General features: G+C 46.0%; 2 protein-coding genes and 1 non-coding gene across 3 annotated transcripts; all 3 read left to right on the top strand.

The window, feature by feature from the left end:
* The first annotated feature begins 109 nt into the window (after positions 1–109).
* Positions 110–18,591, top strand: XNDC1N (XRCC1 N-terminal domain containing 1, N-terminal like). Its single transcript, XM_033121916.1, has 10 exons — positions 110–224; positions 4,082–4,257; positions 6,324–6,465; positions 7,261–7,416; positions 8,552–8,730; positions 12,323–12,408; positions 12,652–12,821; positions 14,664–14,736; positions 16,291–16,418; positions 17,111–18,591. Exons 2-10 carry the CDS (start codon positions 4,213–4,215, stop codon positions 17,341–17,343), a joined length of 1,212 nt encoding a protein of 403 aa, XP_032977807.1. The 5' UTR covers positions 110–224; positions 4,082–4,212; the 3' UTR covers positions 17,344–18,591.
* Positions 5,317–5,433, top strand: LOC117031396 (U5 spliceosomal RNA). The gene has a single exon (XR_004424536.1). It is a non-coding gene; the product is annotated as a U5 spliceosomal RNA (small nuclear RNA).
* Positions 18,338–27,344, top strand: LOC117029738 (short transient receptor potential channel 2-like). Its single transcript, XM_033118931.1, is given in 9 exon segments — positions 18,338–18,351; positions 19,245–19,338; positions 19,405–19,700; positions 19,702–19,891; positions 22,294–22,489; positions 22,926–22,996; positions 23,582–23,743; positions 26,245–26,366; positions 27,182–27,344. Coding segments are annotated over 9 exon segments (1,308 nt in total).

Raw genomic sequence — 27,344 nt, 5'->3', positions numbered from 1 at the left:
CGTGCCTTCTTGCCTCGGTGAGAGTCATTTTTCAGAAACAGCGACTTTTTGAGGTTCCCCCCCCCCCCCCACACACACACACACAACGAACTCCCGGGCTTCGGGAGGCGGAAGAGTAGCGCTCAGGGTCAGGTGGCGGAGGTCAGAGGGCCGAATTGGCGGGAGAATGTGTTTGTGATCCACGATCTGAAGCTGCGGTGATTCTTCGAGGTTCATTGTCCCGGGTGAGGGGCGTTGGGGGTTCTTGATCGGGAGGGTAGTGGTCGAAAGGGAGGAGGGGTGGCCATCAAGAAAGTGAACAGAACAGCGCGTTCCTAGGACCATGCAAGTAGCCGCGCGGCTTAGGCTCCAGAAGCTGAGAGTCAAAGAGCCTTGGGGGACCTCCACGGCCCCCGAACTGCTGCTTAGGCTCTCACGTCTTCGGGTCTACTTCATGCATCTCGGTACGCTTTCCTACCCCACATCCTACGTCCCTGGTTCTTACCATCTCCCCTTTTATACACTTTATTCACTGTGCTGCACCCCAACTTATAGCTTAGTATTGTAATTCATTTGCAACAAGATATTATTTGTACATCCAGACCCGACACTTTGCAAACCTGCGGCCTCTGCGCGCACGCCCCCTACACTTCCCTGTTGGATCTAGTATCAGGTGAATAGGGCTAGGATGACCTGTGGGTTCATAAAGTACTAGAATGCAAGTCAACTGTATTTTGGAGCCGTCAGGAAGTTACAGGGTAATATTTACCCCATCTACAGCCGTCTAATTTATTTAAAATATTATTTTTATTATGTGAAACTTAATACATAATATTATAAACACCGTATAACCATCACCCCGAATTGATTATTGACATAATAATCTATTTGATTCCTCATTTTTTAAAAAGAAAATAATACAGATAAAACTTGAGCTTACCTGTGTCTTCTCTTCTCGGACACATTCTTTCATCCTCCCCAGAAGCGACTATTATCATAATTATCTGTGTATTCTCCCAGTCCATTGAAAGAAAATCATTACGTATTTCACAAACTCTAAATATTGTTTAATTTTGTTTTTTAAGGAACATAAGTGCTACTCTCTACGTATCATCTATAACTTACTATTTCACTGTTATTTTTTGAGGGCTCTCCACGTTTATGTATATTTACATCTAATTATTCCTTTTAACTGTCGTATCGTATTCCATTGTATGATATATATAACATTTCATTTATGCATTCTTCAACTAATGGATATTAGAGTTCTATGGTTTTTTTCTGTTAGAAATATTGTATATGTCTTTTTCTGCACATGTGAGCCCCTCTAGAACTATACTGTTCAAATAAGTTAACTATTAGCCAGCCACATGTGGCTATTCTTGAAATTAGCTAGTCCGAATTAAGATGTACTGCAAGTGTTTATGAGAGGGCCCATTTCTCCACATTAGTGCCAATCCTTTATGTTGTAGACTTTAAAATTTTTTTCAGTCTTAGAGGAAGAGTTATTTGCAGTTTCCTTATTACCAGGGAGGGTGAGGGTTTTTTTATGTGGGTATTTGATCATTCAGATTTTATCTTAAGTGAATTGTATGTTTATATTTCTCTCCAGTTTTCTATTGGATTGTTTCCCTTTTCATAAACTTGCTATCCAAGTTTATATGTGTTGCAAATATCCTCTTTTAGTCAGTCATTTTTATTTCAACCTTGTTTGTGTTACCTTAAAGTATTTTTCATGTTTCTGTCTTTCATCCATTTGAGTATAATTTTTAATATGTTATGAGGTAGGGATCTCCTTTTATTTTTCTTAACATTGTGAGCCAGTTTTCTGAATACCATCTTTTTTCTGGCAGAATCATGATTCTGCTCTATCTTACAATCAACTTAACAGGCTGTAAATTCCCGTTTATGAGTCTGTTTCTGGAGTTTATTTGCTTGTTTCTATAGGCAGTACATTTTAATTACTGTGACTTTGAAATTTTTTTTCAAGGGAGTTGAACCCCACAGCTTTGATCTACCTTTTTAGAACTGTCATAGCAACCTGTGGCCCTTTATTGGTTGATGAGTTTGTCATGTTTACCAGAAACTTCTGCTAAAATTCTAATTGGAATTATATTGACTTAATAAACTGCTCTTTTCAGTGGCTATTTATGTTTGCCTACCGTGTTTCAGCACCTCTCTGAGGTGTGGGAGATAATGAACATGACAAGAATGCATATCCTCAACTTAGGGAGGAGACACAGGGTAAACAAGCCATTGCCAAAAAACAAGGTGCAGCATATACTAGGGCAAGGAGGTCGGAAAGTACTTAATCCTTGGAGATCTATAAGCAATTTGATAGAAGATGATCTTCATGAACAAGATTGTATACGAATATGTCTTATTCACCACTGTGTATCCAGCACCTAGTACAGTACCTACTAGCCAACCTCCAAAATATTAACTAAATGAAATATCCAAGATTGACAACTTCAGGGTCCCCAAGCCTAGGCTATAGTTTTGGGTCTGGCTAGGTCAGCCATCGGTATGTTGGTGATAAAAGATGGTGGAGTTTTCACATCAAATCACAAATGTATACTGGGAGTTTCTCCAAAACAGATACCATATCTTGCTTATTTCTATATTTCCAATATCTAGCAGAGAAGAAGAAAATTTGTTGAATGTTCAGTGTGTTTTTATAGTAGGAATAATCAATTCTAGTTAATCTGGAGGCCTAGAGAGGTGACTCAGGGCTCACCCTGCATTCTTTTCTTTTTGAAGCCTTGGCACCATATTGAATGTGACCTGTGAGGAACATTTGACCTTTAGATGGCATTCACTAAAATTTTGTTACTGCTGTTGCAGCAGTCTACCCCACTCTGAACACTCCATGAATGCTGGTCCTTTGGGGCTCAATTTTTATGGTCATTCATTCAGCAGACATTTGCTAATCTGGAACTATAAGTTTCTCTTTCTCACATTGAGGATACAGAATTGAATCTGATATGAAGCCTGTCCTCCAAGAGCTTACAATTGGTCAATGGACATAAGACATGTACCCAAATAATTCCAATACAGAATTGAGAGGATGGAGCTATCAATCACGTTGAGCTGGTTGAGCAGAGTGGAGCATCAAAGATGCATTTAATTTGATAAATGGGAAAAGGAAAGAGCATTCGAAGCAGAAGTAATGGTATGAGCAAAGTCTTGGAGGTGGAAAATAAATTGGGGGTCAGGAAGGAAACAAGAAGACCATTATGGCCAGGAGTATATCATGGGTCATGACTCATATTCAGGGGTCAGGTGGGTAACAAACATAAGTAAAAAGGGCAGGGTATAAATATTTGGAGAGAGATCCACCTAAGGACATTCAGACAACTTTAAAATACCTCTGGCCAAGGAATTGTTGAAGCTAGATGATGGATGTATAAGAGTTCATTATACTATATGTCTGTTTTTGCATATATTTAAATTTTTCCATAAAAAGTTTAGCAAAAGACAAAGTACAAATACACATATGAACTTTTAAGAGTAAATAATTAAAACAGTGACAGGTAGAACACATTATGCTCTGATGAAAGGAATAGCAGGAAGCGAAGCAGGAAATGTAGAGATCTACATGTAGATGTCTGAGGGGCTACGCTGACTTAGGAACCTACCATGTAGCAGGGAATTAGCATACATCAGCAAGTCATTGACGATTTCTAGTAGAGGAGTAACCAAATGAAAAGCTAATTTAGGAAGATTCATTTTATGGGACGACAAAGAAAACGGACTGGTATACATTCAATTGAGCATTTGTTGCACATCTTTGCTATGTACCAGACTCTAGAGAGAGAAAGATGAATGATTTAAGGCACAATCCATGCCCTTGGGAGCTCACCTACATGTAAATGCAACATTAACAATTTAACATACCTTTTGTAATTGCTCCTCTGTTACCCTGGGTTGCATTCTAGTTGTTTCGGGTTTGTTGGAATCTCATCAGCTGGTCCAGATCTGGTCCCTGCCCATCATCCCCACCAAGCCCATCATGGTTATCCGAAACAGTCTGGCTGACTGCTGCAAATTACTCCTGTTACCAGAGAAACAGCTATTATTTTTCTTTTGTTCTCTTCTAAAGGAATAACATGAGGATTCTTTCTCTTCTGGAAGCTGACGGGACCAGAATACAGACAATACCAGAGTGGTGACCGACGAAATCTCAGGAGAAAGCATTTTTGCCTTGCACGTGGGACAGCTGCTGGGCGCACCATGGCTCCTGTGAAGATCAGCCATGTGGTGTCCTTTTCCTCTCAGGTATATTAATTAGCGGCCATGGTTTTCTTGGTGACTGAAAGGAGTGAAAAAAATAGACTTGGCTACATTTTTAGCAAACTCCCAATCTAATAGAAAAGACATTGTCCCTTCTTTGGGAGTCCAGAGTCGAAGTGGGGAAAGCATAGCTCTTGCCCTCAGGTTGTTCCCAGAGCAATGCAGGAACATAAAAGAAGTGTCCCCAGGAATTAAAGGTGAAGAAGGAAACCTTAGGATTGATTCCATCCTTGGAGGGAGCTGGCAAAGCTATAGAACCAAAATCTGTACCAGGGTTCCCAGAAAGGCAGTTTAGTTACTGTCATTGAGAGCAGGCCGGGATGCTGAAGGTCATCCCTGACCTGTGAGGGTATCACCACTACCAGCAAAAGTGATCTCAGCCTCCTCCCTAAAAGTCCACTGTCAGAAAATCCTGATTATCCCAATGAGAGCTAGATGCCGGGCCTATAGCAGCACTGATCCACTGAGGTGATTCTTAAGGACTTCCCACCCTTTCCTCTGCTGTTATTTCCCTATCTATTCACTCCTTCTCCCTACTCTTCCCCGTCTGTTACCCTCGTTCTTTCTCAAGGGGTGCCATTGGCATTTTGGATCGATAAGCCTGCGTTTTATAGCAGTATCATTTGCATGGTGGGATATTTATATCATCGATGGCCTCCAGACCATAATGACAATAATACTTCCTGGTCGTTATGGCAGTCAAAAATATCCCCACATTTCAGAAAGACCCTTAGAGAGTCTTTAGGAACTATATCAACTCCTAAGTGAAATATAATAAAAATTACCCTTACCCTCCGTATCTACATGGTCGGCCTAAATGGTTTTCTTCATAGTCTCAGCCTTATAAAGTGCTAGAGAACAATTCGGGGCGGCCAGTTAGCTCAGTTGGTTAAAGCGCAGTGCTGTTAACGAAGAGGTTGCCAGTTCGATCCCCACATGAGCCACTGTGAGTTGCGCCCTCCACAACTAGACTGAAACAACTACTTGACTTAGAGCTGGAAAAACACACTTAAAATAAATAAAAGTTAAAAAAAAATGCTAGAGATACTCTGGTTTCTCTTCAGATCGCATAAATCTTTCGCCTTTTACTATAGATTTCCGTGGAGAGGAACAATTCTGAGTTTTGAACCAATTTTTTGAGGTCTTGCTCTTTGCAAGACCTCACCAAAAAAAAAAAAAAAAAAAAAATGCTAGAGAACATTAGCTATCTTCTAATAGTATGGTTTTCAAACTGTATTCTGGGGACCCACTTCTAGAAGGTGAAAGGAGGTGGGACAAATAGGTCTCCCAACCTGTGTTTTAACCAGAAATCTGCTTTTATTTGTTGAAAATACACACACACATTTTAGTATAAGACTTCAGTTAAAAGGAACGGTGTTATTGCTAAAACAAAAAACAAGATTGAAAATCATGAGTCTAGTCTCTCCGCCTTTACTTATGGATGAAGAAATTTAGATGTGGAGAACGTAGTTTGCTCAAGGCCTTTCCACCAAAAAATATCTGACTGGGTTAGAACTGAGAAGTTTCTATCTCAGTATCGCTATTGCAGCCTCTGAATGAATCACTTAATTTCTAACCATCAGTTGTAAACTTAAAATAAAAATCTTTGCCTTTCTTATCTCAGGGCTACTTTGAAGATAAATAAATGTCTGTGGAAGCACCTTGTAAATGAAAAGAAGTAGTATAGTGTTGTGGTTAAGATCTCTGGATTCAAAAACATGAGAGTTCTGACTCTGATTGGTTATTTGGCCTTTTGGCCTTGGGTAAGTTCTGAACCTAAGCTTCAGTTTATCGATCTGTTAACTAAACAATAATAGTAACCGCCTGAACCACGATTAAATGAGGTAGTCTGGTAAATGAAGGAGAGGTAAACGGTATGTGCAAATCCCTTGGCACAATAGCTACATTCCTATGGAGTCCCACCCAGAGCCTTTCCTATCATGTTAGGATGACTGGAAAGGTTTGGGAATGGCAGGAGCACTCATTCATGGCCATCCTTTTTTTCCCTTGGGCTCAGTGAGGTTCCTGATTTTCTCCTCTCCCTGCCTTAGGATCCCAGGTATCCTGTGGAGAACTTGCTGAACCCAGACAGTCAGGGGGGCCCTTGGCTCAGCTGCCCTAAGGACAAGAGTGGGCAACTGAAAGTGGAACTACAGCTGGAGAGGGCGGTGCCCATTGGCTACATCGATGTGGGTGAGTGAGTTCTCTGTGGCCTAGAAACCTCTGCAGAACACAGCAGTCACATTCCCCTCCAAATGCTCCACCAACATGTCTCAATTCAGTCTGACTGATCAGCCTGCGTGCAATAAACCTTACCTGGTGTGAAGGGGAGATGTGGCCCTTGCCCTTGTGGCAGGTATGTGGTGTTGGTGAATACTAAGGGTTCCATTCACGTACAATTCAGTGAGAATGGCACTCTGAATTTTGCAGCATCCCTGCCCTCCTTTGATCTCAGTGGTCTGGGCGAAGCTTTAGGACATTGATATAATTATAAATGCCAACAAATAGAATCTATATACACCTCTAAATATGAGTGTCAAGAGGATTCTAGGGATGAACCATGCAGACTAATCCCGGAAGGCTCCATAGGAGTTTATGGGTTGAGAAGGTTAGAATTCTCTGGAATAGAGAGCTGACAAAGACCACTGGTCTCAACCCTGTCAGCACAGAGAGATTCAGGTTTCCTAGCAAGGATTTAAGAGAGACAGTGTTTATCACTGCCTGCCAGAGGACAGGGAAGCAGCAAGTCTCTTCAGTCAGGGGAAGGTTTCTGGCTGGATGGAAGAAGGTGAGCCTTCACATTGTCATGTAGTAGGCCACGGTCTCGTCCCACTTCAGTTACTGGCTCACTGTTGCTTGACCTTACTGGGCTTCCAGTTAGTTCGAGAATGGAGGAATGTCCTCTTCCAAACTGATTCCCTTGTATGCAATAAGAGGAGCCCCTGCCATCCCATCACCCTTATCCTTCTCTCAACCTTTTGTCCCCAGGTAACTGTGGCTGTGCTTTCCTACAAATTGATGTGGGCCGTTCTTCCTGGTCCCTGGACAGACCTTTTGTCACGCTGCTCCCTGCAACCATGCTAATGTCCCTAGCTGATTCAAAGCAGGGAAAAAACCGCTCAGGGGTCCGCATGTTTAAAGATGGTAAGGAGGGCAAAAGCGAAAATGGGAGAGAGAGAGAATGAGAAAGAGAGCTGCAGTATCATAGAGGGCTGCAAGAGCTGATGGGTGTATTTGTGGCGGGAGCCTATGCAAGGGCGCAGTTCTATCTGCTGGGGGGACAGGGTAGTTAATGAGTGAACAGCTGTGGTATATGTGTGAGTTTCCATGATGAGAATACATGATAGCTGGGGATATTTATGAGCTATGATTTTTACTTACACACAACATGATTGCATGAAGCCTGATGTAGAACCCACATTTGTGATTAATGGGTTTTTGTTTGTATAAATGTATGTGTGAATAAACCCATGAGTGTTAGTGTAGGATGAAGGCTTATATAAGTGATAGAAGACTAGAGGATAGTTATTAGGTCGGTGCAAAAGTAATTGCAGTTTTTGCAATTTTTAACCTTTAAACCGCAATTACTTTTGCACCAACCAATATGATTATGTTGCATATAGTGTTTCCTGAGTTCGGTTCTATGCAAATCTGCGTTTAGTAGGCACTGCAGAAGAAACATAAGATCCTGTTCCTGGCCTTTAGGGACTTAGGATTTGTCTGCGTTTAAATTGGAGGTGTTTGTAATGTGAAGGAAGAGTGATATGGGAGGGGCTTACAAGGTAGAAGAGATGTAGTGCTGCAGTTGAAGGTGAGACGGTTTGTAGTACAGGTATGTGATAATGCGTGAGTGTGCAGGGCACGCTCCGCTGTGAGAGAGGTTGAGGTCTCATGGTCCAGCTCAGCTAATCCATTGGGCCAATGGTCATCCCAAACTCCAACACTACAGATATCTCCTGTTAAAATGAGACATTAATGAAGCCCCTAAAGAGGTCTAGAATGAGCATTTCCTCGTGCTGGGGACATTATGGAACTGACAGCGAGGAGCGATGGTGGGAAGGCAAGGCACCAAATCTGAGAGGTCCCTGACTGGCCTGCTTGGCGCTGCCCATCCATGAGCACCAAGGCCCAAGGGGTCGGTTACTGATGACCTCCATTCTTCCTTTTGTTGGAGTTTATACAGTCCCTGTCTTTCTTCCCTCTCCTCAGTACTGTCCTTCTCTTCCTTTCTCCCTCCCATTCATGCATTTTCTCTCCCCATCCTTTTCTTTTCCTTGAGATGATTTCCTGGCTCCAGCCTCAGGTGAGTCATGGGATCGACTTCGCCTGACCTGCTCCCAGCCCTTCACACGTCATCAGTCCTTTGGCCTGGCCTTCCTGCACGTGTGTTCCTCGCTGGACTCCTTAGATGCCCCTGTGGTGGGTGCCTCAGCCCCTGTGAGCTCTGGGCTGAGCCAGGTATGTACAAGGGTGAAGCAAGGACTTACTATTCTGCTAGGCTTTTCAGTTCCTTTTTAGGAAACGTGCTTGATTGAGAGGTAAACACATATACACACACGTACATTCAAATACAAACATAAGTGGGCTTGCTACCCTTTCTTACAGGTAGGAGTGAACTCTCCTTCCCTTTCACACGTGGGAGATTCAAGTGAGGGACGCTTTAATCTAGTGCACACAAAGCTGTTGGACCATTTGTTCTTTAGCCATAATGAAATTCTGCTTGGGCTCAAACTTAATCTCATGTTTTGTTTCTAGGTTCTTGGTGGTTCTAGCTTTCATCAGACTTTTCTTTCCAGCACCTGAAAGTCCCAGCGCTCACTTACAGTCCCTCTGTCATTGTTGTTCCTTGACTCACCTGCCTAGCAAAGCCAGTTATATTCTTCGATACGTGCTATTTCATGTGTTCCCGTTTTTTCTCCCTGTAGAACACACATATACACCTAAGAAGAGATGTATAGGTTTCCGGCTATGTATAAGCATCTGGGCATTTTGTCTCCCCTTTTCTTAGCCAGTTTTCTAGTTATTTTTTTCTTCCTAAGCCTATTCTGACTCCTCCTGCTTTCTTCTCAGTGTTGTTTCCAGCTATCTTTCCAAGCCAGTACCCTGCACTATAATTCACTCAAAAACAAATATGAAGATATAATCATATACTACTGCTAGGATCAGAATTCTAGAGATGAAAAAATACCTAGAGATCATCAAGCCCCAACCATGTCATTTTACATTTCAGATATGGAAACTTACATATTCAAATTCACACAGCAAGTCGGAACAGAGTAGGGACTAGAAATAAGGTCTACTGTCATTGCAGCCCAGTGCATCTGTGTACACTGTACAATTTGAGAAGCTTCAAACATTTGACATAACCAAAAGAATTTCAGTCCCCCAGAGTGAGCCTCACAGGCATCACTTCTGTTGAGGTTACTGAGAAAAAGAAGAGACTGGACACTGGGAAGACAAAGTTGAGTTAGAGCAGAGAGGAGGAGTAGGTGCTTTCGTAGTATAGCCTTGGGACCCAGAGAGCTGAGACAAGTCTGAAATTTACTTTTCCATTGTGGGAAGGCCTAAAAAAATGCAAAAGGACGGTGGAAGCAGTTCAGTGTGCTCCGCCAGGTCCCCATTTCGCAGTACTGGGAGCTGACATAAATGGAGCTAGAGCTCTGTGGCCCTGGCTATTCAATAAATGGAAGCTCTGTGAGATCAGGAACCTGTTTGTCTTGTTCCACAATGCATTCCTGGCAGCTAGAACAAAGTAGGCTTTGAGTACACATGTTCATTATGTTACCGTGTTTCCCCGAAAATAAGACCTAGCCGGACAATCAGCTCTAATGCGTCTGTTGGAGCAAAAATCAATATAAGACACGGTCTTATTTTACTATAAGACCAGGTATAATAATATAATATAATATAATATCGGGTCTTATATTAATTTTCGCTCCAAAAGACGCAGTAGAGCTGATTGTCCGGCTAGGTCTTATTTTCGGGGAAATACAGTAGATAGGTGCAAAAATAATTGCGGTTTTTGCAATTATTTTTAACCTTTTAAACCACAATTACATTTGCACCAACCTAATATAAACGACCTTTTAAGGGAGATTTGTAGATAGGTTCGCCATAAAATTTATCTAAACTGAGACACTGTGAGAACAAAAAAGAGTGCTATGAATAATTGTATTGAGACAACAGACATAAGCACAACTGTCCCAGGAAAACCAAGACATATGGTTTCCCTAATTATAGGATAAATAAGAGCTCCGTAGAATCTTTTCCATTTTGGCCATCTAAATTACTCTGTACCTTTAGGACCAGGAAGGGATCAAGGAGGAAGGGAGTCAACAACTCCAGAGCCATAATGTCAGAAAGGCATTGAACATCAACAGCAGAATGAAACATGTCGCAGTTACCTCAAACCACAGGGAAAGGAGATCCTGAAACACTTCTGCAAGAGAAGGTTAATACATGGAAATGAGTTGATGGCACTCACTTTTATAATTTAAGCTGTCTAGAATACCACAGGCTTTTTTTCTAATGTGTCATTCTAATGGTAATTTACAGTGAAAACAAAACATAAGGGTTTTTAACCCTGTGAACTAGGGTCTTTTATGATCAACGATTTTTTAGTAAGGAAACAGAAGCATAGAGAAATTTAGTGGGATGTCCCAGGTCACACTGCTAAATAAGTCGTGGAGAGGATTTGAACCCAGGCCGCCTGACTCCACTTAGCGCGTGTTCGGGAGCTCATTTCCTAATGATTAATCTCATTTAAAATTAAATGACCATCTCTACACACCCAGCTAATTACCCATTCTAGTAGCATTTACTCTAAAATTTATGAGACAAGGTAAAAAAAATAAAATTAAAACCCTGGTAAAGTAAACAATATATTTCAAAATTAATGCTAGGTCCAAGATGAGATTATAATGGCAATTAGAAAATATTAAACAGTGAGTGTGAATAAAAATACTGTTTCTCAAACTTGCAGAATGAAGTCAAAGTCATGCTTTACAAGAAAGACATTTACCTTTAAAAGAATGTGTGATAAAAAATCAGAGCTGAAAAATTAAAGAAAAAAAATTTTAATTTTTTTAAATTCAAGGAAAAAAATTGAAATTTGGAAAAATAAAAAAGGAAATAGCCACAGATGAATCGACACAGATAAACTGAATTTTGACAAAGAATTAAGAAATTGTAGCATTCCACATAAATAAAATCTATGTAGATATGATCTGTTGTGTGATTATTACACATAGACATTTCTGGAATTAGAAGCAGGGAGGTTTATAAAATGCCTGTGATAGTTAGGTTTAGTGACTAATGCTGGAAAGAGACATGTGATATGTATACCTGTATACACACACACACACACACACACACACACACACACACACATCTCTTGTTTTAGATGGCTAGAAATGGTGGCTAAAATTGGTAGGATTTTAGTTGCAGGTAAACAGAATTGTTCACAAAATAAATCATACTGAAAATTAAACAATGTTATTAGATGATATTTAGAAGAGAAGTGATAAAAGTACTTCAAAGTAGAACTATTTTTAAATGTTAAGAAATATGTATATAATTTTTTTCTTTCACATAGGTGTATAGAGATGAGTGATTTAAGTTTTGTGTCTACATGAATCAATTTTACATATGTACAAATTTATATATATACATATATATGCTTTCAAGTGTGTATGAATATATATATATATATATATATATATATATATATATATATATATATATGCTTTCAAAAGTTTGTACATAACAGCCCCATAGCCCTGTTTTTCCCAATAGCATGTATTCTTTTATCCCAGGATCTTTCAGGATCATGACAAAACCCTTAGCACTGCGGAACTAAGTATACAAAACTTCACATCTTACAGCTGGAAGAGCTTGTGTACACAGAAGCAAAGGCGCCCCGTACAAGTTATAGCAGATAACGTTCACTCACTCAGCCGAAGTCCTCAAGTTTGGAGTATCAGTGGTACTAGGTAGCAGCGTCCTCTGGTGGTGAATGTGTGTGTTTCATATTTCTCCATTTTCTTCTCAGGGCTCTTCTGACGCCCCCGAGTCTGGTCCCAGCCCGTGGATGGCTAATCCTTCCATCCGGAGGACATTCTTTCCAGATCCCCAAACGTACGTAGCTGCCAGAATGGAGCTCTTCCAGCCCCTTCTCATTCTTTCTCCTGGAAAAGAAAGGCTACCAAGTCACTTACAGGCATGCAAACCCCACATGGTTTCCCCCATTAATTAATCACATACTCTAGGCCTAAGCCATCTGTATATAAACTGGCTTTCTTGGTTAGATGCTACTGACTTGGGTGAGCAGAATAGAGTCTCCATTCTGAATGAAACCACGTGTTCTCTGTTTCCCTACAGGAGCACCAAGGAAATTTCAGAGCTTAAGAATATCCTAAAGCAGCTGCAACCAGGCACTTTGGGGCGTTCGGGCCGCATGGTGCTTTCAGCTGTCCGCAGGGCACCTCCAGCCAGTGTGGCAAGCCCAAACAACCCTGCAGAACGAGGTACCAGTCATCCAGACAGCAAAGGTGAGGCCCATGACCTACCTTTGGCTCCTTGCTCTCCCTAGCACCATCCTTTCTCCCTGAGTCCACCACTGCTATACAGGGATGCCTCACAAACAGGACTTCGTGTGGGAGGAAAGACAATTGTCAGTGTCTGGTTACCAGAAGAGAAATCAGTTACCGTATAGTAATTGAAAGAGCACTGGCCTAGCACTCCTTATCTCTTTGGGCCTCAACTCCCTCATCTGCAAAGTGAAGGAATTAAAGCAAATAGTATTGGGGCCTCTTGCCGTATTAATGTTCTGTGATCCTATCAGAAGGACAATCAAGTCAGGGTGGTGTTGTATGGAGCCTATTGGAGAAATAAAGTAGGAGAATGGTGTGGTTTTATCACAGAGGAAGAAAGGATTAAACATTTTGAGTTCCTGCATTGCACCAGATATTGCTAGGTGCTTTTACTAACTATCTATTTAATGTTCCAACAAATTTGTGAAGTAGATACTATTATACTCATTTCACAAAAGAATCTGAGGTTTAGAGAGGTGAAATATTCTTGAGTCACACAGCTAATAAGTGGGAGAGCCAAGAATTGAACCCCAGCACTCTTGGTTTTATTTTATTTTTTGTTTTTGTTTTTGTTTTTTCTATTCTTGATAGCAAAAGAAAAAAACATGTAGCATTCTCTTTGAAAACACTTGGTTTCACTCATTGCTTCACTGGGAAATTTTTTAGAAAGGAAATGGTTTATCTGCTATTTTAAAGAACTGAACAAACGAGTGAAATAATGAGTATATCATCTCATTGCAGAAATAAGGTACATTGGTTATCTATTGTTGCACAACAAATTACCCCAAAATGTAGTGGTCTAAAACAGTATTTATTATCTCACCGTTTCTCATGGTTAGGAATTCGGGTGGCTTCGCAGGTCCTCAGACTCGGATGTGTCACAAGGCTAGTCATCTCAAGGCTTAACTGGAAAGGACCTTCATCCTAGTTCACTCACACGCTGTTCGTAGGATTCACTTCCTCATGGGCTGTTGGACTGAGGCTTCCCTCAGTTCCTTTGCAGTAAGAGCCTCTCCACAGAGCATCTCACAGTGTGGCAGCTTGCTTCATTAGAGTGAGCACACCAGAGGGCAAAAGGGAGAGTACTAGCAAGAAAGTGTCTTTTGTAACCTACTCACAAAAGTGACATCCCATCACTTTTGCGTATTCTGTTCATTAGAAGCAAGTTACTTCTAGGTCCTGCCCACACACAAGGGGAAGCGTGGACACCAGGAGGCATGAATCAGTGAGGATCATTTCAGGAGCTGCCTACCACATACAGAACGATATAGTTTATTATTTTAAGAGGTGGAGAATGGGAAGGGAACTGAGCTTCATTGGGCACCCTACAGGCTGGGCACTGGAGCTATGAAAGCACTTTAAAATATATTAAATGCTATATACACAGTATTTCATCAGTTCTGAATAGCTAGATAAATGGTTGTTGCTAGGTTTTGTTACCACTCATTTGGTAGATATTGAACATCTGTATGTGTGAGGCTGTGTGCTAGATGCCAGAGCTACCACAGTAAATAAAACAGGAGTGCTTCTACCCTAAGGGAGAGACACATGTCCATGTCATACAAGGAAGTCCAAAACTTACAACTGTGATAAGTGCTTCAAAGGCAAGGCATGATAGGATGACCAGATTTAGATTAGAGAATCCAGGGAAAGTTCCTCACAGGGATTAGCATTTCATCTAACCTTAAAGAGTGAGAATTAACCAGGAAAAGAGGATAGAAAGAATATTCTTAAAAGAAGTGACATCATATGTGACAGCTCTTGTTAACGAGCTAGGTTGAATGAGCATTTCTCACACAGAGCCAAGACCAAAGGAGCAAAATGCAGAGAATGATGTGGGCAGGCCGAAGAGACGGAAAGTGCAAGCCCGCAGGTAAGTCACTCAACCCAAAAGATCCAAGTCATCCCCCAAACCTTACTGCCCTTTTGCACCTGTCCCTCTTACCCACTCAAGTTTCAGTCAGGTCAGAGGGTACCCTTGTATCTGGGTCTTGATCTCATGGTCTGGACCTAGAGGGTAGTAGAGAAAAGAGGTCCTTGTCCCCATGTTGTCAGGCTTGGAGCTAAGCTGGGAGGTAGCCCTGCATTGAACCGGAATCTGAAGATGAGTACACTGGACCTCATGGACTTCATTACAATTTAAATCTTTTTCTGTTTCAAAGAACACTACAAAGAAAATAAAAGGACAACACACAGAATATGTGTATATCATATATTTGATAAAGGACTTGCATCTCGACTATATAAAGAACCCTTACAAGTCAATTATAAAAGATAACCTAATTTTTAAAATGGCGAAAGGATCTGAATAGACTTTTCTCCAGAGAAGACATACAAATGGCTAATAAGCACATGAAAATGCTCAACATCATTAGCCATCAGAGAAATGCAAATCAAAACCACAGTGGTCACACCCACTGGGATTGCTATAATCAAAAAGACAGTAACAAGTGTTGGCAAAGATGTGGAGAAATTGGGACTCTCATACGTTGCTGATGAGAATGTAATGGTGTGGCCACCTTGGTAAACAGTTTGACAGGCCCTCAGAAAGCTAAACAGTTGCCGTATGATCCAGCAATTCCACTCCTAGGAATATACCCCAAAGAACTGATAACAGGTGTTCACACAACAACGTATATACAAATGCTCATAGCAGCATTATACTTGCTAAAAAGTGGAAGCATCCCAAAAGTCTATCAGCTGATGACTAGATGAACAAAATGTGGTATATCTCTATGATGGGATATTTGGCCATGAAAAAGAAATGAAGTACTGATCCATGCTACAACATGGATGAACCTTGAAAATACGCAAAGTGAAGGCAGTCACAAAAGACGACATATTACCGTGTTTCCCCGAAAATAAGACCTAGTCAGACAATCAGCTCTAATGCGTCTTTTGGAGCAAAAATTAATATAAGGTCTTATTTTCGGGGTAACACAGTATATGACTGCATTTATATGAAATGCCTAGAATAGACAAATACATAGAGACAGAAAGTAGATTAGTGGTTGCCAAGGTCTGTGGTGAGGAGAGGAATGGGGAATAACTAGTAATAGGTTCAGGGTTTCTTTTTGGGGTGATAAAAGTGTTATGAAATTAGTTGTGATTATACAATCTTGTGAATATCCTAGAACCATTAAATAGTACACTTTAAAAAGATGAATTTTATGGGATATGCATTATATCTCAAAAAAAATGATTAAAATCCTAAAGGCAATAATAGAAGCTCTGTTCTCAGATGTTCAAAGGTTAAATGACTTCCCTCAAATCTGATACATCAAGTGGGAAAACCAGGAGTCCAACTTAGGGCTTCTGGCTCCACATCAAGTAGTCTACATTTTTCACCCTAATTTAAGGTGAAAAAGGTTCCTTCAATGCTTTGGCCTCTTGCTAATAGCTGGTCTTTAACTGTTCTTTCTCATAGGTCTTTATCCAACTCGAACTCTCAGCCAGACAGGAGGGGAGTAGCAAAAGCAGGGCACAGAGAACAGCACCGACCCCAAGCCCGAAGCAGCGGTGTCCAGGAGAGTGGAGAGTGCCCCATTTGTGCAGGTAAGCTGCCCGGGCACAGGGGTTGTTGTGGGCCTGCGAGGCGTCCCTTGAGGGCGGAATAGGAGATCGGAGAGTGCTGCCAGGAAACATGTGAACGTGCACTCCTAGCCTCTGTCTGCTCTGCAGTTACATACAAGTCTGGATTGAGCTCCTGCTCACATTGTGTTGGCCAAGCTGAGAAAAGGACAAGGGCCATGTGCTCAAGAGAAACATGAGGCAAAACAACATAAAACATTATCAGAGAGGACCTAGAATTTCCTTCATAACTTTTTCCTCCGTGTCCAAATTCTACTTACTCTCTAAGTCTCTATTCAAATGGTACTTATTTGCCAAGTCTTCTCTAATCTTCCCAGATAATCTCCTGCAGCATTCTCCAACTCCCTTAGGCTTGGCACTTCTCACCTGCTTTGTATCGTAGTTATTTCTGCTCAGAGCTTATCTTTACACCCAGCTCTGCAGTCCATAAGGACAGGCCTGGGTTTATATGTCTCAGCTCCCAGCACCGTGCCAGGCACATAGTAAACACTTGATAAATGTTTGGATTCACGACTGGATAGTGTCTGTCAGGTGTAAAACACTCACTTCCTGCAAGAACAGCTGCATTTTGACAGCAGGTGCTCCCTTCAGGCTGCTGGGGATAGCATCCTGCCCTGGAGCAGGCCCAGTTTTGCTTCCCTCCTTCTCTCCCTTAGGTTCCTTCAATATTGAGATTCTTCCCCAGCATGCTGCCACTTGTGGAGAGACCTCCCCACCTCACCCAGCCTCTCCCTCCTCGTCATCGTCGTCATCACTGTCTGTACTGTGGGTGTCCTCGGAGAGCTCATCACCTGTTTCATGGGTCCAGTGCCCTATCTGCCAATTGCAGTTCTCAGCAGGAGAAGTAGAAGAACATGCCAGCATGTGTGGGGAGCTCCCTCAGGCTTGAGCCATGGGGTCCTGTGGTTTTGGCCCTCTCTAGTCTTTGTGACTAAAACTGGAGAGTGGATCTCTTGACAGCTGAGAAGAACTGATGAGGCCAAGCGCTCAATTTGCTTCCCTCCACTCGTTCCCCTAGGACTCTGCCTGAGGGCACCTCTGGGCCCAGCCTGCTCCCCACTGCCAGTTGTCAAGGCTTCTGTCACCATGGCACCATATTCTCCCAAGGACAGCTTCATTCTGTTCCCCTTTGGAACTTCTGGGGTAGAGTCGGTGATCTCTCTAAAGCTTTGGGATACAGTTCAGAATGTCTTCCCCTCAGTGAATGGTGTGCGTCCGTGTGCCCATTTTCCTGAGAGGAAAACTGAGGCCCCATGGGAAAAAACACTGCCTGATAAATAAGATCCTGTGGTGTACTGGGAAGGTGCGAAGTGATTTTTGACCATGAGACTGACCTTCAGCATCCCATGAACTTAACTCTCCATATCCTTTGTGTGTCCCCTCCCTAGATATAATCAGGTAACAGCGTTACTGTGTGACTTTAAGCAAGTTATTTATCTTAGGCCCAGAATTAACCCCCAGTAACAGAGAGAAAACCCCTGTCCTGCTCACAGAGCTGTCATAGGGATCAGATGGGTTAATAACTAAGGAATGGTTCTAGGCTTGGTTGTGAACCTTGGGCAAATCCTGTCCCCATCTGTTCAATGAGGCAGTTGGGCCAGAGGGTCTCAAAAGTCCCTTCCAGCTATGACGTGCTAAATTCTCTTCCCACCTTCTTTGAGCAATTATGTCCTCTCTCCCCTTTCTCAGAGGATTTCATTGTGTGGCACTAACACCAGTTCCCCTGGTCTCCAGGATACAGGGCTAAGGGTGAGCAGCTGGTCCTAGCAAGGGGAGGGCCCAGGACCGGGTTTTGAATGGATAGGAAAGAGGCAGCCAGCGACGGGAGCAGACAGTGTAGGAGTTCCATCCTTTAGTCCCTGCCAGCATAGGTGAGTGCAGCCATGGACCCGTCACGGTAAGAGGCCTTCTGCTCCCCTCCCCCATCCTGGTCCTGTTTCTGGTCTTGGTTAAAACAACACGTTGACCCAGACGGGTGGCAGGGACATCCTAGCAGCAGTGCTGGTGGTGGACATTACCACGTGGGTGGGAGAAGAGCCTTTGGAGCCCCGAACCTGGGCTCAGAAGAGAAGAGCAGTGAGGATGGGCTGGGCCTGGAGGAAGAAAGGGACCAGCTGCACTGATGGGGAGAAACAACGCTGCCCAACACAGGAGGGGGCAAAGCTGGGGGCGGGGGTGGATTGGTGGAGGGGGAGTGTGTGGGGATCCTGCCAGGAAGCCCGGACAGAGCTGAGGGGCTTGGGAAAAGCCCAGTTCAGAGACCCTCCCACGTGCACATGTCTGGACCTGTCCCTTCAGGGGCTCTGGGACTTACAGAGGGATGAGCAGCTGGGAAATGACGTTAACAAGTGGGAACTAAGTCCTGGGCAGATCCTGTGTGCCTGCATGTGGGGTTGGACTCCCAGTGCAGCCCCGTCCACTTGTTTTAACCGCCCCTTTCTCAAAGTGCCCACGCTTGGCCCTGCTGTGTGTGGGGGTTCCTGTGAGGACAGAAGTTGGGCTGAGGAAGGGGCCCCCAATCAGATCCAGTCCTGGCACTTGGCTAACCTGAGAACCCACATAATAAAACGGTGACTAAGAAAATTTTGTTAGTGTATGTTTGAGACAAGAAAGAATATAATGGTGGCTGGGGATAGAGGATTATGGGCTTAAAGGTAGAAGAGTGAGGGAGGCCCCAAAACAAAGGGGGTTGAAACTCGGAGTCATACCCTCTCCACTCCTTCATCCAGCCACAGCCTAACTCGACTGGATTGTGAACAAAAAGCTGAAGTTCCCTCCTCTGCAACTCAGTGCCATCCAGGAGGGGCGGCTGGGCCTTGTGCAGCAGCTCCTGGAGTCAGGGGTTAAGACCACCGGCGGTGGGCCAGGCGGACCCCTGCGGAATGTGGAGGAGGCTGAGGACTGCTCCTGGAGGGAAGCTCTCAATCTGGCCATCCACTTGGGCCACTAGGCCATCACTGATACGCTGTTAGCCAATGTCAAGTTTGACTTCCGGCAGATCCATGAGGCACTGCTGGTGACAGTGGACACAAACCAGCCAGCAGTGGTGCATCGCCTGCTGGCCCAGCTAGAACGGGAGAAGGGCCGCAAAATGGACACCAAGACTTTCTCACTGGCTTTCTTTGACTCATCAATCGATGGCTCCCGCTTTGCGCCTGGTGTCACTCCACTCACCCTGGCCTGCCAGAAGGACCTGTCTGAGATAGCGCAGCTGCTCATGGACCAGGACCACACCATTGCCCGGCCCCTGCGCCTGCCTCGAGGGCAGCAATGCCCGCCTCTATGACCTGCTGAGGTTCTCCCTGTCCCGCATCAGCACCTACCATGGCATTGCCAGCAGGGCCCACCTCTCACTGGCCAGTGAGGACGCTACGCTGTCTGCCTTCCAGCTCAGCCGAGAGCTCAGGCGCCTTGCACACAAGGAGCCTGAGTTTAAGGTTCGTTTCTTATACTTCCCCGGCTCTCGGTGCCCGGTATCTGTCCTTCCACGGGGCATGGTTGCGCATGGATGTTCTGGGAAGTGGGAAACAACAGAAAGATGATGAGGCCTCATTCTATTCTCATAAAACCTCCATTTTGATGGGGAGTCACAGAATCCTGCCCTGGGGGATTCCTTCCAATGGCAGAGCCATCACTTTAGGGGCACCTTGTCTTATGGGGTGGCCCACCCTAGGTGTGCCTGGGTCTGCCTGAGGGAGGAGAGAACACAAACACAAAGCTGTTGGACAGACTTAGAGATGACATTCAGCAGAACCCGTCCTTTCTGAATACCTACTACGTGGTCTCACCCAGAGCGTGGTGTGTTGGGGCCTCAAGTTTGTGATCACAAGCAGGGAGAGAGCTGACAAGACAGCGTTATTCAGTGTCTATGTGGATGGTTTTACAAGGGCTTCCAAAGCCCAGAAAAGAGGTCAGGAAGCTACAGGGAAGAGTCCTTGGAAGAAGTCTACAAGGAAGAATCACCTACAAGGATTAACCTTGTAGTTGATTTAATACAAGTGATGAAGAGTAGGGAGGGTATTTGTGGGAGGGGTGCAGGCCAGGCAAGGCTCTCAGGTAGCAGTAGACTTGGTAATGCGTGCACAGGCCTGTGAGGGCAGAGAATGCGTGAGGGAAGATGGGGGTGCTGCTGGCAGCGCCTGCTCAGGGGCCGTGAACACCACCAGTCCAGTTCCATCGATCACTCATCACTGACATCCCCTCTGTGCCAGGCACACTTCGTCCCCATGCTCAAGATTACCATTGGCGGGGAAACAGGCAAGGATATTAAAATGAGGCCTAAGGCAGGATGTGGCCTGTGCCGGGCAAGCTCGGGAAAGAGACTGCTGCTTCATCTGCAGTCATGTCCAAAGGACTCCCGCCATTCTCCCAGCAGGCCGTGGAAGGAGGCAGCAGGAATTAGCTTCCAGGCAGGGGAGCTGAGGCCTGGAAAGGGGAAAGTGCCTCACCCAACGAGACACCACCTGAGGGCCAACACAGGAGGGACCTCGTAATAGCAAGTAGGAGAGATGAAGTGGCAGAGAAGAAAGGAATGAATGACCCAGGGTGATACCAAGTGTGGGAAGTGATGGCCCAAGGACAGGACAGAGATGGCCCAGGCCCACTGCTGGGAGGGTGGGGGTGAGGGTGGTGGGGGATGACTTAATGGGCTGCGTCCACTGGGTGGCAGGCACACCTCGCCCCGCTTCCCTGCAGCCTGAGTACATTGCCCTGGAGTCACTGAGCCAGGACTATGGCTTTGAACTGATGGGCATGTGCCAGAACCAGAGTGAGGTTACTGCAGTGCTCGATGATCTGGGTGAGGACAGCGAGACTGAGCCGGAGACCCAAGGCCTGGCCCAGGGCTTTGAGGAAGGCACCCCCAACCTGGTCAGGCTGCGACTGGCCATCAACTACAACCGGAAACGCGTCAGCTGGGCCCTACCGACTGCCCCTGCCCTGGCCCTGACCCCTGGCCCCACCATCTCCAGGTATCCCCACTTCAACCCTCAGCAAGTCCTTTCCCTGCCCTCAGGACCCTCTTAGACTTGATGTTGAGTATCTAGGCCCTTGGTTCTATGGGTCTCCCACCCTCCCTTCCTGCCTTCAGTCTAAGGCCCTAACCTCTCCCCAGCCCTTGGAAGTCCCACTGTGCACCAGGACCCAGACATCTGGGTCTTACACTCAGCTCTGCCTCTGGCCTGCTGAGTAATTTGGTCCAGTATTTTCCTGTTGTTAGACTTCAGTATGTCTAGAGATTAGGCGAGATCTCTCAGGGCTTAGCTGTGAAGTGATTCCATTGTTCCCTGTCTCATTAGTTACCCTCCCTCTGAGCTAAAGACAGGCTCCCTTTCTAACCTCCAGCCCCTCACTCCTCCCTCTCACGCACCCTCAGATATCCTAGTCTACCAGGAGCTTAACCCGAAACCTTCCTTCATAATGACACCAACCCCCAAAACACCAGCCCCCACTGTCCCTGCTCCTCCCCTCCTCAAGACCATTCAGGCTGGTGTCCCACATCTCTAAGACAGGAAAGTCTGAGGGTTCTGGGACTTGGGTACCCCATTCCACGTTCCACTGCCTGACTTAGATTCAAGAATGTGGGATCCGGAGAGCCTAAGAAAATCTGAGTTCAGCTTCTCTTTCATAAACTAAGAAACCAAGGCCCAAAGAGAGATAGGGTCTGCCCAAGGTCACATGGCAAGTGAGTTGCCTCTCTTCTGAGCTGGCTGGCCTGGGGAGAAAGGAAACATGGTTCAACCTCTATGGCAGAGAACTAAGAGCTGTATACCCAACTGGCCCCCTCTTCCTCCTCCCTGCCTGGTGGCCACGCCTCTGCTCATACCCCACATCTTCTTAGTTTGTAGCACACCCCATCTGCCAACAAGCCCTGTCCTCCTTCTGGTGTGGGAACCTGGCTGGCTGGCGTGGAAGCACCACCATCTGGAAGCTCTTTGTTGCCTTGCTCATCTTCCTCACTATGCCCTTCCTCTGCCTTGGCTACTGGCTGGCGGCCAAGTCCCGGGTACTGAAGATAAAATTAATAATAACTGTCACTTATTGAGCACTTGTCTTTCTGTTTGTTTGTTAGTTTGTTTTTGAGCACTTGTTTTATTCCAGGCCCTGGGCTGGGCACTTTGGGAACGTTCCCATTAAGTAACTTGAGGGGGCCCTGGAAGGTAGGCATTACGCCTCCATTTTATAGGCACGGGGAACAGAAGTGCTGTTTTTGACCAGAGGACACAGTAAATAACAGTCAGGATTTAAGTAAGCTGAGGTCTCTCTGCCTCCAAAGCCTGAATCCTATTACAGCCCTGTACTCTCCTAAAGAGACTCCCACCCTAACTTACAAACTCTTTGGGAGCCCTTTGTGGACCCAGATATTTTTATTTGTTCATTCAACAAATATTTCCTCAAGAGCCCACTGTGAGCCAGGCATTGTGCCTGGTGCTGGGGATATAATGAGGAGCAAGACCTGTCCCTGTTCACCAGGTGAGGCCTCGGGAGAGCTGGCTTCCAGGAAGCAGGAACAGCATGCAGGCCCAGGTGAAGAAGAATGTAAAGTATTAGAGAAACTGAAAGGAATTCTGTGCTCCTAAAGCATAAGTGCAAATAGCAAGTGGAGGGAAGCAGGCAGGGGCCAGATCTCACAGAGCTTTCTAAGCAACGAAGGAAGCCATTGCAGGCTTTTAATGAGGTGAACAGCCCCTGAGTCCTGTTTTAGAAAGGTCTCTCCACTAGTGGTGGGAAGGATGGATTAGGGGTGGGGGGAGGGAGATTGTCAGAGTGTGTGTGAGAGAGGATGTAGACGTGCCTTTAAGGTTCCTGACCTGGGTGACCAGGTCGTTTTCTAAGATGGGGACACAGGGGGAGAAAGAATGAGTTTGGGATAGAAGGTGATGATTTTATTTTTTAACTGTTGAGATGGAAGAGCCTGTGGGACCTGCCTCGTGTGGTGGGTTGTAAAGGAGACAATAGATAAGAAAGTGTAAGGCCTAATCTATAGTATGTTCTGTGTAAGTGTCTGAATAAATGAGTGAGTGAAAGGCAGAGCCACACGTGGGCTGAGCATTCGGGAAGTTCTCCCAGGAAGGGGAGAGACATGAACAAGACTCTAAGAGCCACGCTCTCCCTCCTTCCCCACCAAGCTGGGCCACCTGCTAAAGATCCAGGTGCTGAAGTTCCTGCTGCACTCTGTCTCCTATCTGTGGTTGCTCGTCTTCCTGCTGCGAGAGTCCCTGGTAATGGAGACACAGCTGAGTACCTTCTGCGGCCGTAGCCAGAGCGTCTGGGAGACGTCACTACACATGGTTTGGGTCACAGGTACATGCATGGGGCCTTCCTCACTGTTCTACATGATAAGTACCCCAGTGGGGGGGTCACCTGCCCCTGTAGATGCTCCTGAACATACATTCAGTCCCCTCTGGACTCGAGCACCCCAAGGGACCTTTTCCCTTTACCTCTAATTAGGGGACCTGGCCCTCTATCCCCCAATCCCCATCTTTGTAAGTACCTCATCTGCTTGGTGTTGGTTCTCACATCAGGCCTTCAGCTGTATTGTGTCACGCGGGGTGTCATGCGGGGTCTCTGGTCCCATTCCCCACATAGGAACGCAGGACATGGTGAGGCCAAAAAGGAACACCCATGGAGCCATAGATAGGGGAGTCATACCACTATAGTCTTGCTGGCAGCTGGGTTGGAGACACAGGGAGCAAACATCCACCAGTACCCCAACAAGGGGGTCTTCCTGCACCCCAGTCTCGCAGGCGGCCAAGAGAGACACAGGAAGTAGGCTCCACATGATCCGCAATCTGCCGTTGGGTTCCCTGCCTGCCAACCAACCAACCAACCAATGCAGGCACAGCACTTATATCAGTGGCTAATTGGCTAACTGGTTACAGCTGATGGCCATCTACTATCCAAGCCAGCACCTTTCCACATGAGGCCGAGAGCCTGGAAACTGCTCTCTGGGACTCTGTCCCCACAAGCTCCAGACAAAACTTTTTGCCCTGGGCCAAGACATGGCTGAACATTTCCCCCCTCCCCCCCCTTCAGCCTCCCCTCGCCCCCTGTCCCTGCCACTCCAGTCTGCCCTCTTCCCCCTCCCCCACCCCTCCACCACTCCCAACCCCGACTCCGTTTCAAGCCACTGTTTCTCAGTCTAGTTGTGGAGGACACAGCTCCCTGGCCCATGCTGGGATTATGGGCCTTGCGCTCCCCCCCGGCTGAGGCTGTCGGTCGCCACTCACGGGTCGGGCAGCTGACCACTCACGCTGGCTACCAGCGACTCACGCTGGCTATCAGCCACTCCTGGCAGCATACGGTAGCCCACTGCAGCACTCAGCAGCCCGTGGCAGACCACGGCAGTCCATGGCAGCCCACGGCAGCTCATGCCCACCTCTGGCTGCTCAACGCAGCCCAGCTCCAGGGAGAGCTGTTGTTCACAATCTTAGCTGTAGAGGGTGCAGCTCACTGTAGAGGGAGCAGTTCACTGGCCCAAGTGGGAATCGAACCAGCAACCTCGGCGTTAGGAGCATGGTGCCCCAATCACCTGGGCCACTGGGCCGGCCCCTGGTTGAACATTTAAAAAAAAAAAAAAAAAAAAAAAAACCATGTCAAGAAGCTGAGTGAAAAATGCCCCACAGGCTGGGAGACTCAAAGGGTGACAGAGGCCTGAGAGAGGAGGCCAGGACTCCCAGGGGCTCACCTACCTCTCATTATCTGCTGTCCAACTCAGTCTGGCTTGCCACGGGAGCCCCTTCCTAATTCAGACCAGCAGGACTGCCAGAACAGCTGGGGGTTCTATCTGTTCCCCTTAAAACGTGTTACCTGAGGATCTCTAAGCCAGGGACTCCAGGTCAGCTCTTCGAGGCCATAGGCCAACTCTGGAGCTCTGAGGCCCCTGGATTCCCAGGTGAAGAATGCCTTTCCTAATCTGGTTGGTCAACAGTATGTTCAACAAACACCCAAGCACACCTATACTGGAAATAAAGATATCTATAATGGTGTTCCTTCTGGGTGCTAACTGTCTAGAGTAGCAGAAGGAAACGGACTGTAATTATACAAGAAGACTAGCCTATGACAGGAGGAAGCGCAGACGAGAGGTCCCAGACCCAGACTCATGAATCAGGGAGCTTGCCAGGGATGCCCAACCTAGGGAGGAGGCATGATTACCATCTCTGTTTTAAATCTGGAAACTCAGGCCTGAAAAAGTTGAGTAACTTGCCTGAGACACAGCTGCTAAGTGACTGAACTGGGATTTCAGCCTATGTCTTCTGAGACCAGCCCTTTGCCTACTCTCTCTACCTCTACTCTCTCCTTTATCTGCCTCATATACCCTACTTGCCCTCCTGGTACTATCCTGAGACCTAAAACTGGACCCAGACCCATCATTCTAATTTGCATGACGATTTCCATCTTGTATGTGGGAGCAGGTCTGTGCAGGTGCCTCCCCACACCCCCTAGGTTCCCCCTCTGCAGAGTTTGAAGGACAGGGTTAACCTGGACTAACTCAACTCAAGAATACCAAGGTTGGGTTGGTAGCAGGAGAGAGAACTCAGCTCTGCCCTGCTCAATATTTCTGTCTCTGCCCACTCCCCGCTCCACCTCCCAACCCTCACCTCACCACCCAACTCCTGGCCTCCATCCTTCTACGTTCCAGGATCACACCAGGGTCTACATGTGTGGCATTCAGGGACAGAAAAGTCTGCACAGACTTGGCCTCCATCCTTCATTGCCTGGGGGAGGGAGCAGTGATTAGAAAAAGGTTGGGGTGGAGAATCTCTCTCACCTTCCTGTCTTCCCATCCCAGGCCAATCCTGGGGCAGGGGCAGGGCCTGGGGAGGGAGGGCGTGGATCCTACCGCCTTCGAGTCATCAAGGCCCTGGTTCATCGAGACCGCATGGGAGGAGTTCGAGGAGATCTGTCGGAAAGGTTAGTCGCTCACCTCCAAGCTTACCACATGCCTGTTCCTCACTCCGCTGGGATACATGCACCACACCAGACTCACACCCCTCATCCAGCCTGCAGTCATGTGTGACCCCATCCTATCACGCCCTTGGAAGCTACAACCGGCACAGTGTGGCACTTGACTCAATTACCCTTTGACCTATCAGACATTTATTCTGCTCATTTCATGTAATCCTTCACTCCTGCCTTCATTTATGTGTTCATTAATTCTCTCACTCACTCCTTCAGTCATTCATTCACTTACTCCTTCAACCAACATTCTTTGCCATGTCCCCTTTGTTCCAGGCCTTGTCTTGGAGGGAGGGGGACTGTGTAGAGCAGGGACAACAGAGGAAGCTTTCAGTCTGGTGAGGAAGAGAAACCATCTAAGTAGGCAGAATGTGCTTAGCCAAGAGAGACGTAAACCGCAGTGGGACCCAAAGGCTAGAAAGAGCCTATCATTTTGAGAGGCTCGTGGGAAGGCAGAAGGACAGAGTACCAGAAGTTGGAGAAAGAAGAGGTGAGATTTGAACTGGGCACTGAAGACGACTATGAGCTGGACAGGTGAAGATGGGGAAGAGGGCTAACAGGGCAGATGTACAAACCTCCATCCGCTAAACACTTTCCCATCCCTGGGACTCCTGATCTCTTCCCTGGCCCACAAAACTTTCCTTCTTTGTGTCTTCTAAACTCACCACCACCGGCCTGGCCGCTCAGATTCATCTGTCCCAGCCTCAGCCTGCCGCCTGACCCCCAGCCCAAAAGGCAGTCTCTCACTTCCTCCACTTCTCCTCCCTCAGGAATCCCAGTAATGTTGTCACCTGCGGTTCTGATGAGGGTAGAAGTGGCACAGGGAAGGTTCCTCTTCTAAGAGACCTCCCATCAATACTCCCGCAAGCCTCCCACAGACCTGGGCAACAGACGGAAAGAGCTGACCATGCCTGTCTCTCCACTGCAAAGTGA

The sequence above is a fragment of the Rhinolophus ferrumequinum genome, chromosome 11 (genome assembly GCF_004115265.2).
Source record: "Rhinolophus ferrumequinum isolate MPI-CBG mRhiFer1 chromosome 11, mRhiFer1_v1.p, whole genome shotgun sequence".
Lineage (NCBI taxonomy): Eukaryota > Metazoa > Chordata > Mammalia > Chiroptera > Rhinolophidae > Rhinolophus > Rhinolophus ferrumequinum.
The sequence above is the reverse complement of the archived record's forward strand: the minus strand, read 5'-3'. Positions and strand labels throughout refer to the sequence as shown.

Bases quoted from the DNA above. Each gene is read 5' to 3' on its own strand.
- XNDC1N (XM_033121916.1), top strand. From the start codon at position 4,213: ATGGCTCCTGTGAAGATCAGCCATGTGGTGTCCTTTTCCTCTCAG. The intron at 7,417-8,551 runs GTAAGGAGGGCA...CTTTTCCTTGAG, and splicing joins GGTCCGCATGTTTAAAGATG to ATGATTTCCTGGCTCCAGCC. The intron at 16,419-17,110 runs GTAAGCTGCCCG...TCTCTCCCTTAG, and splicing joins AGAGTGCCCCATTTGTGCAG to GTTCCTTCAATATTGAGATT.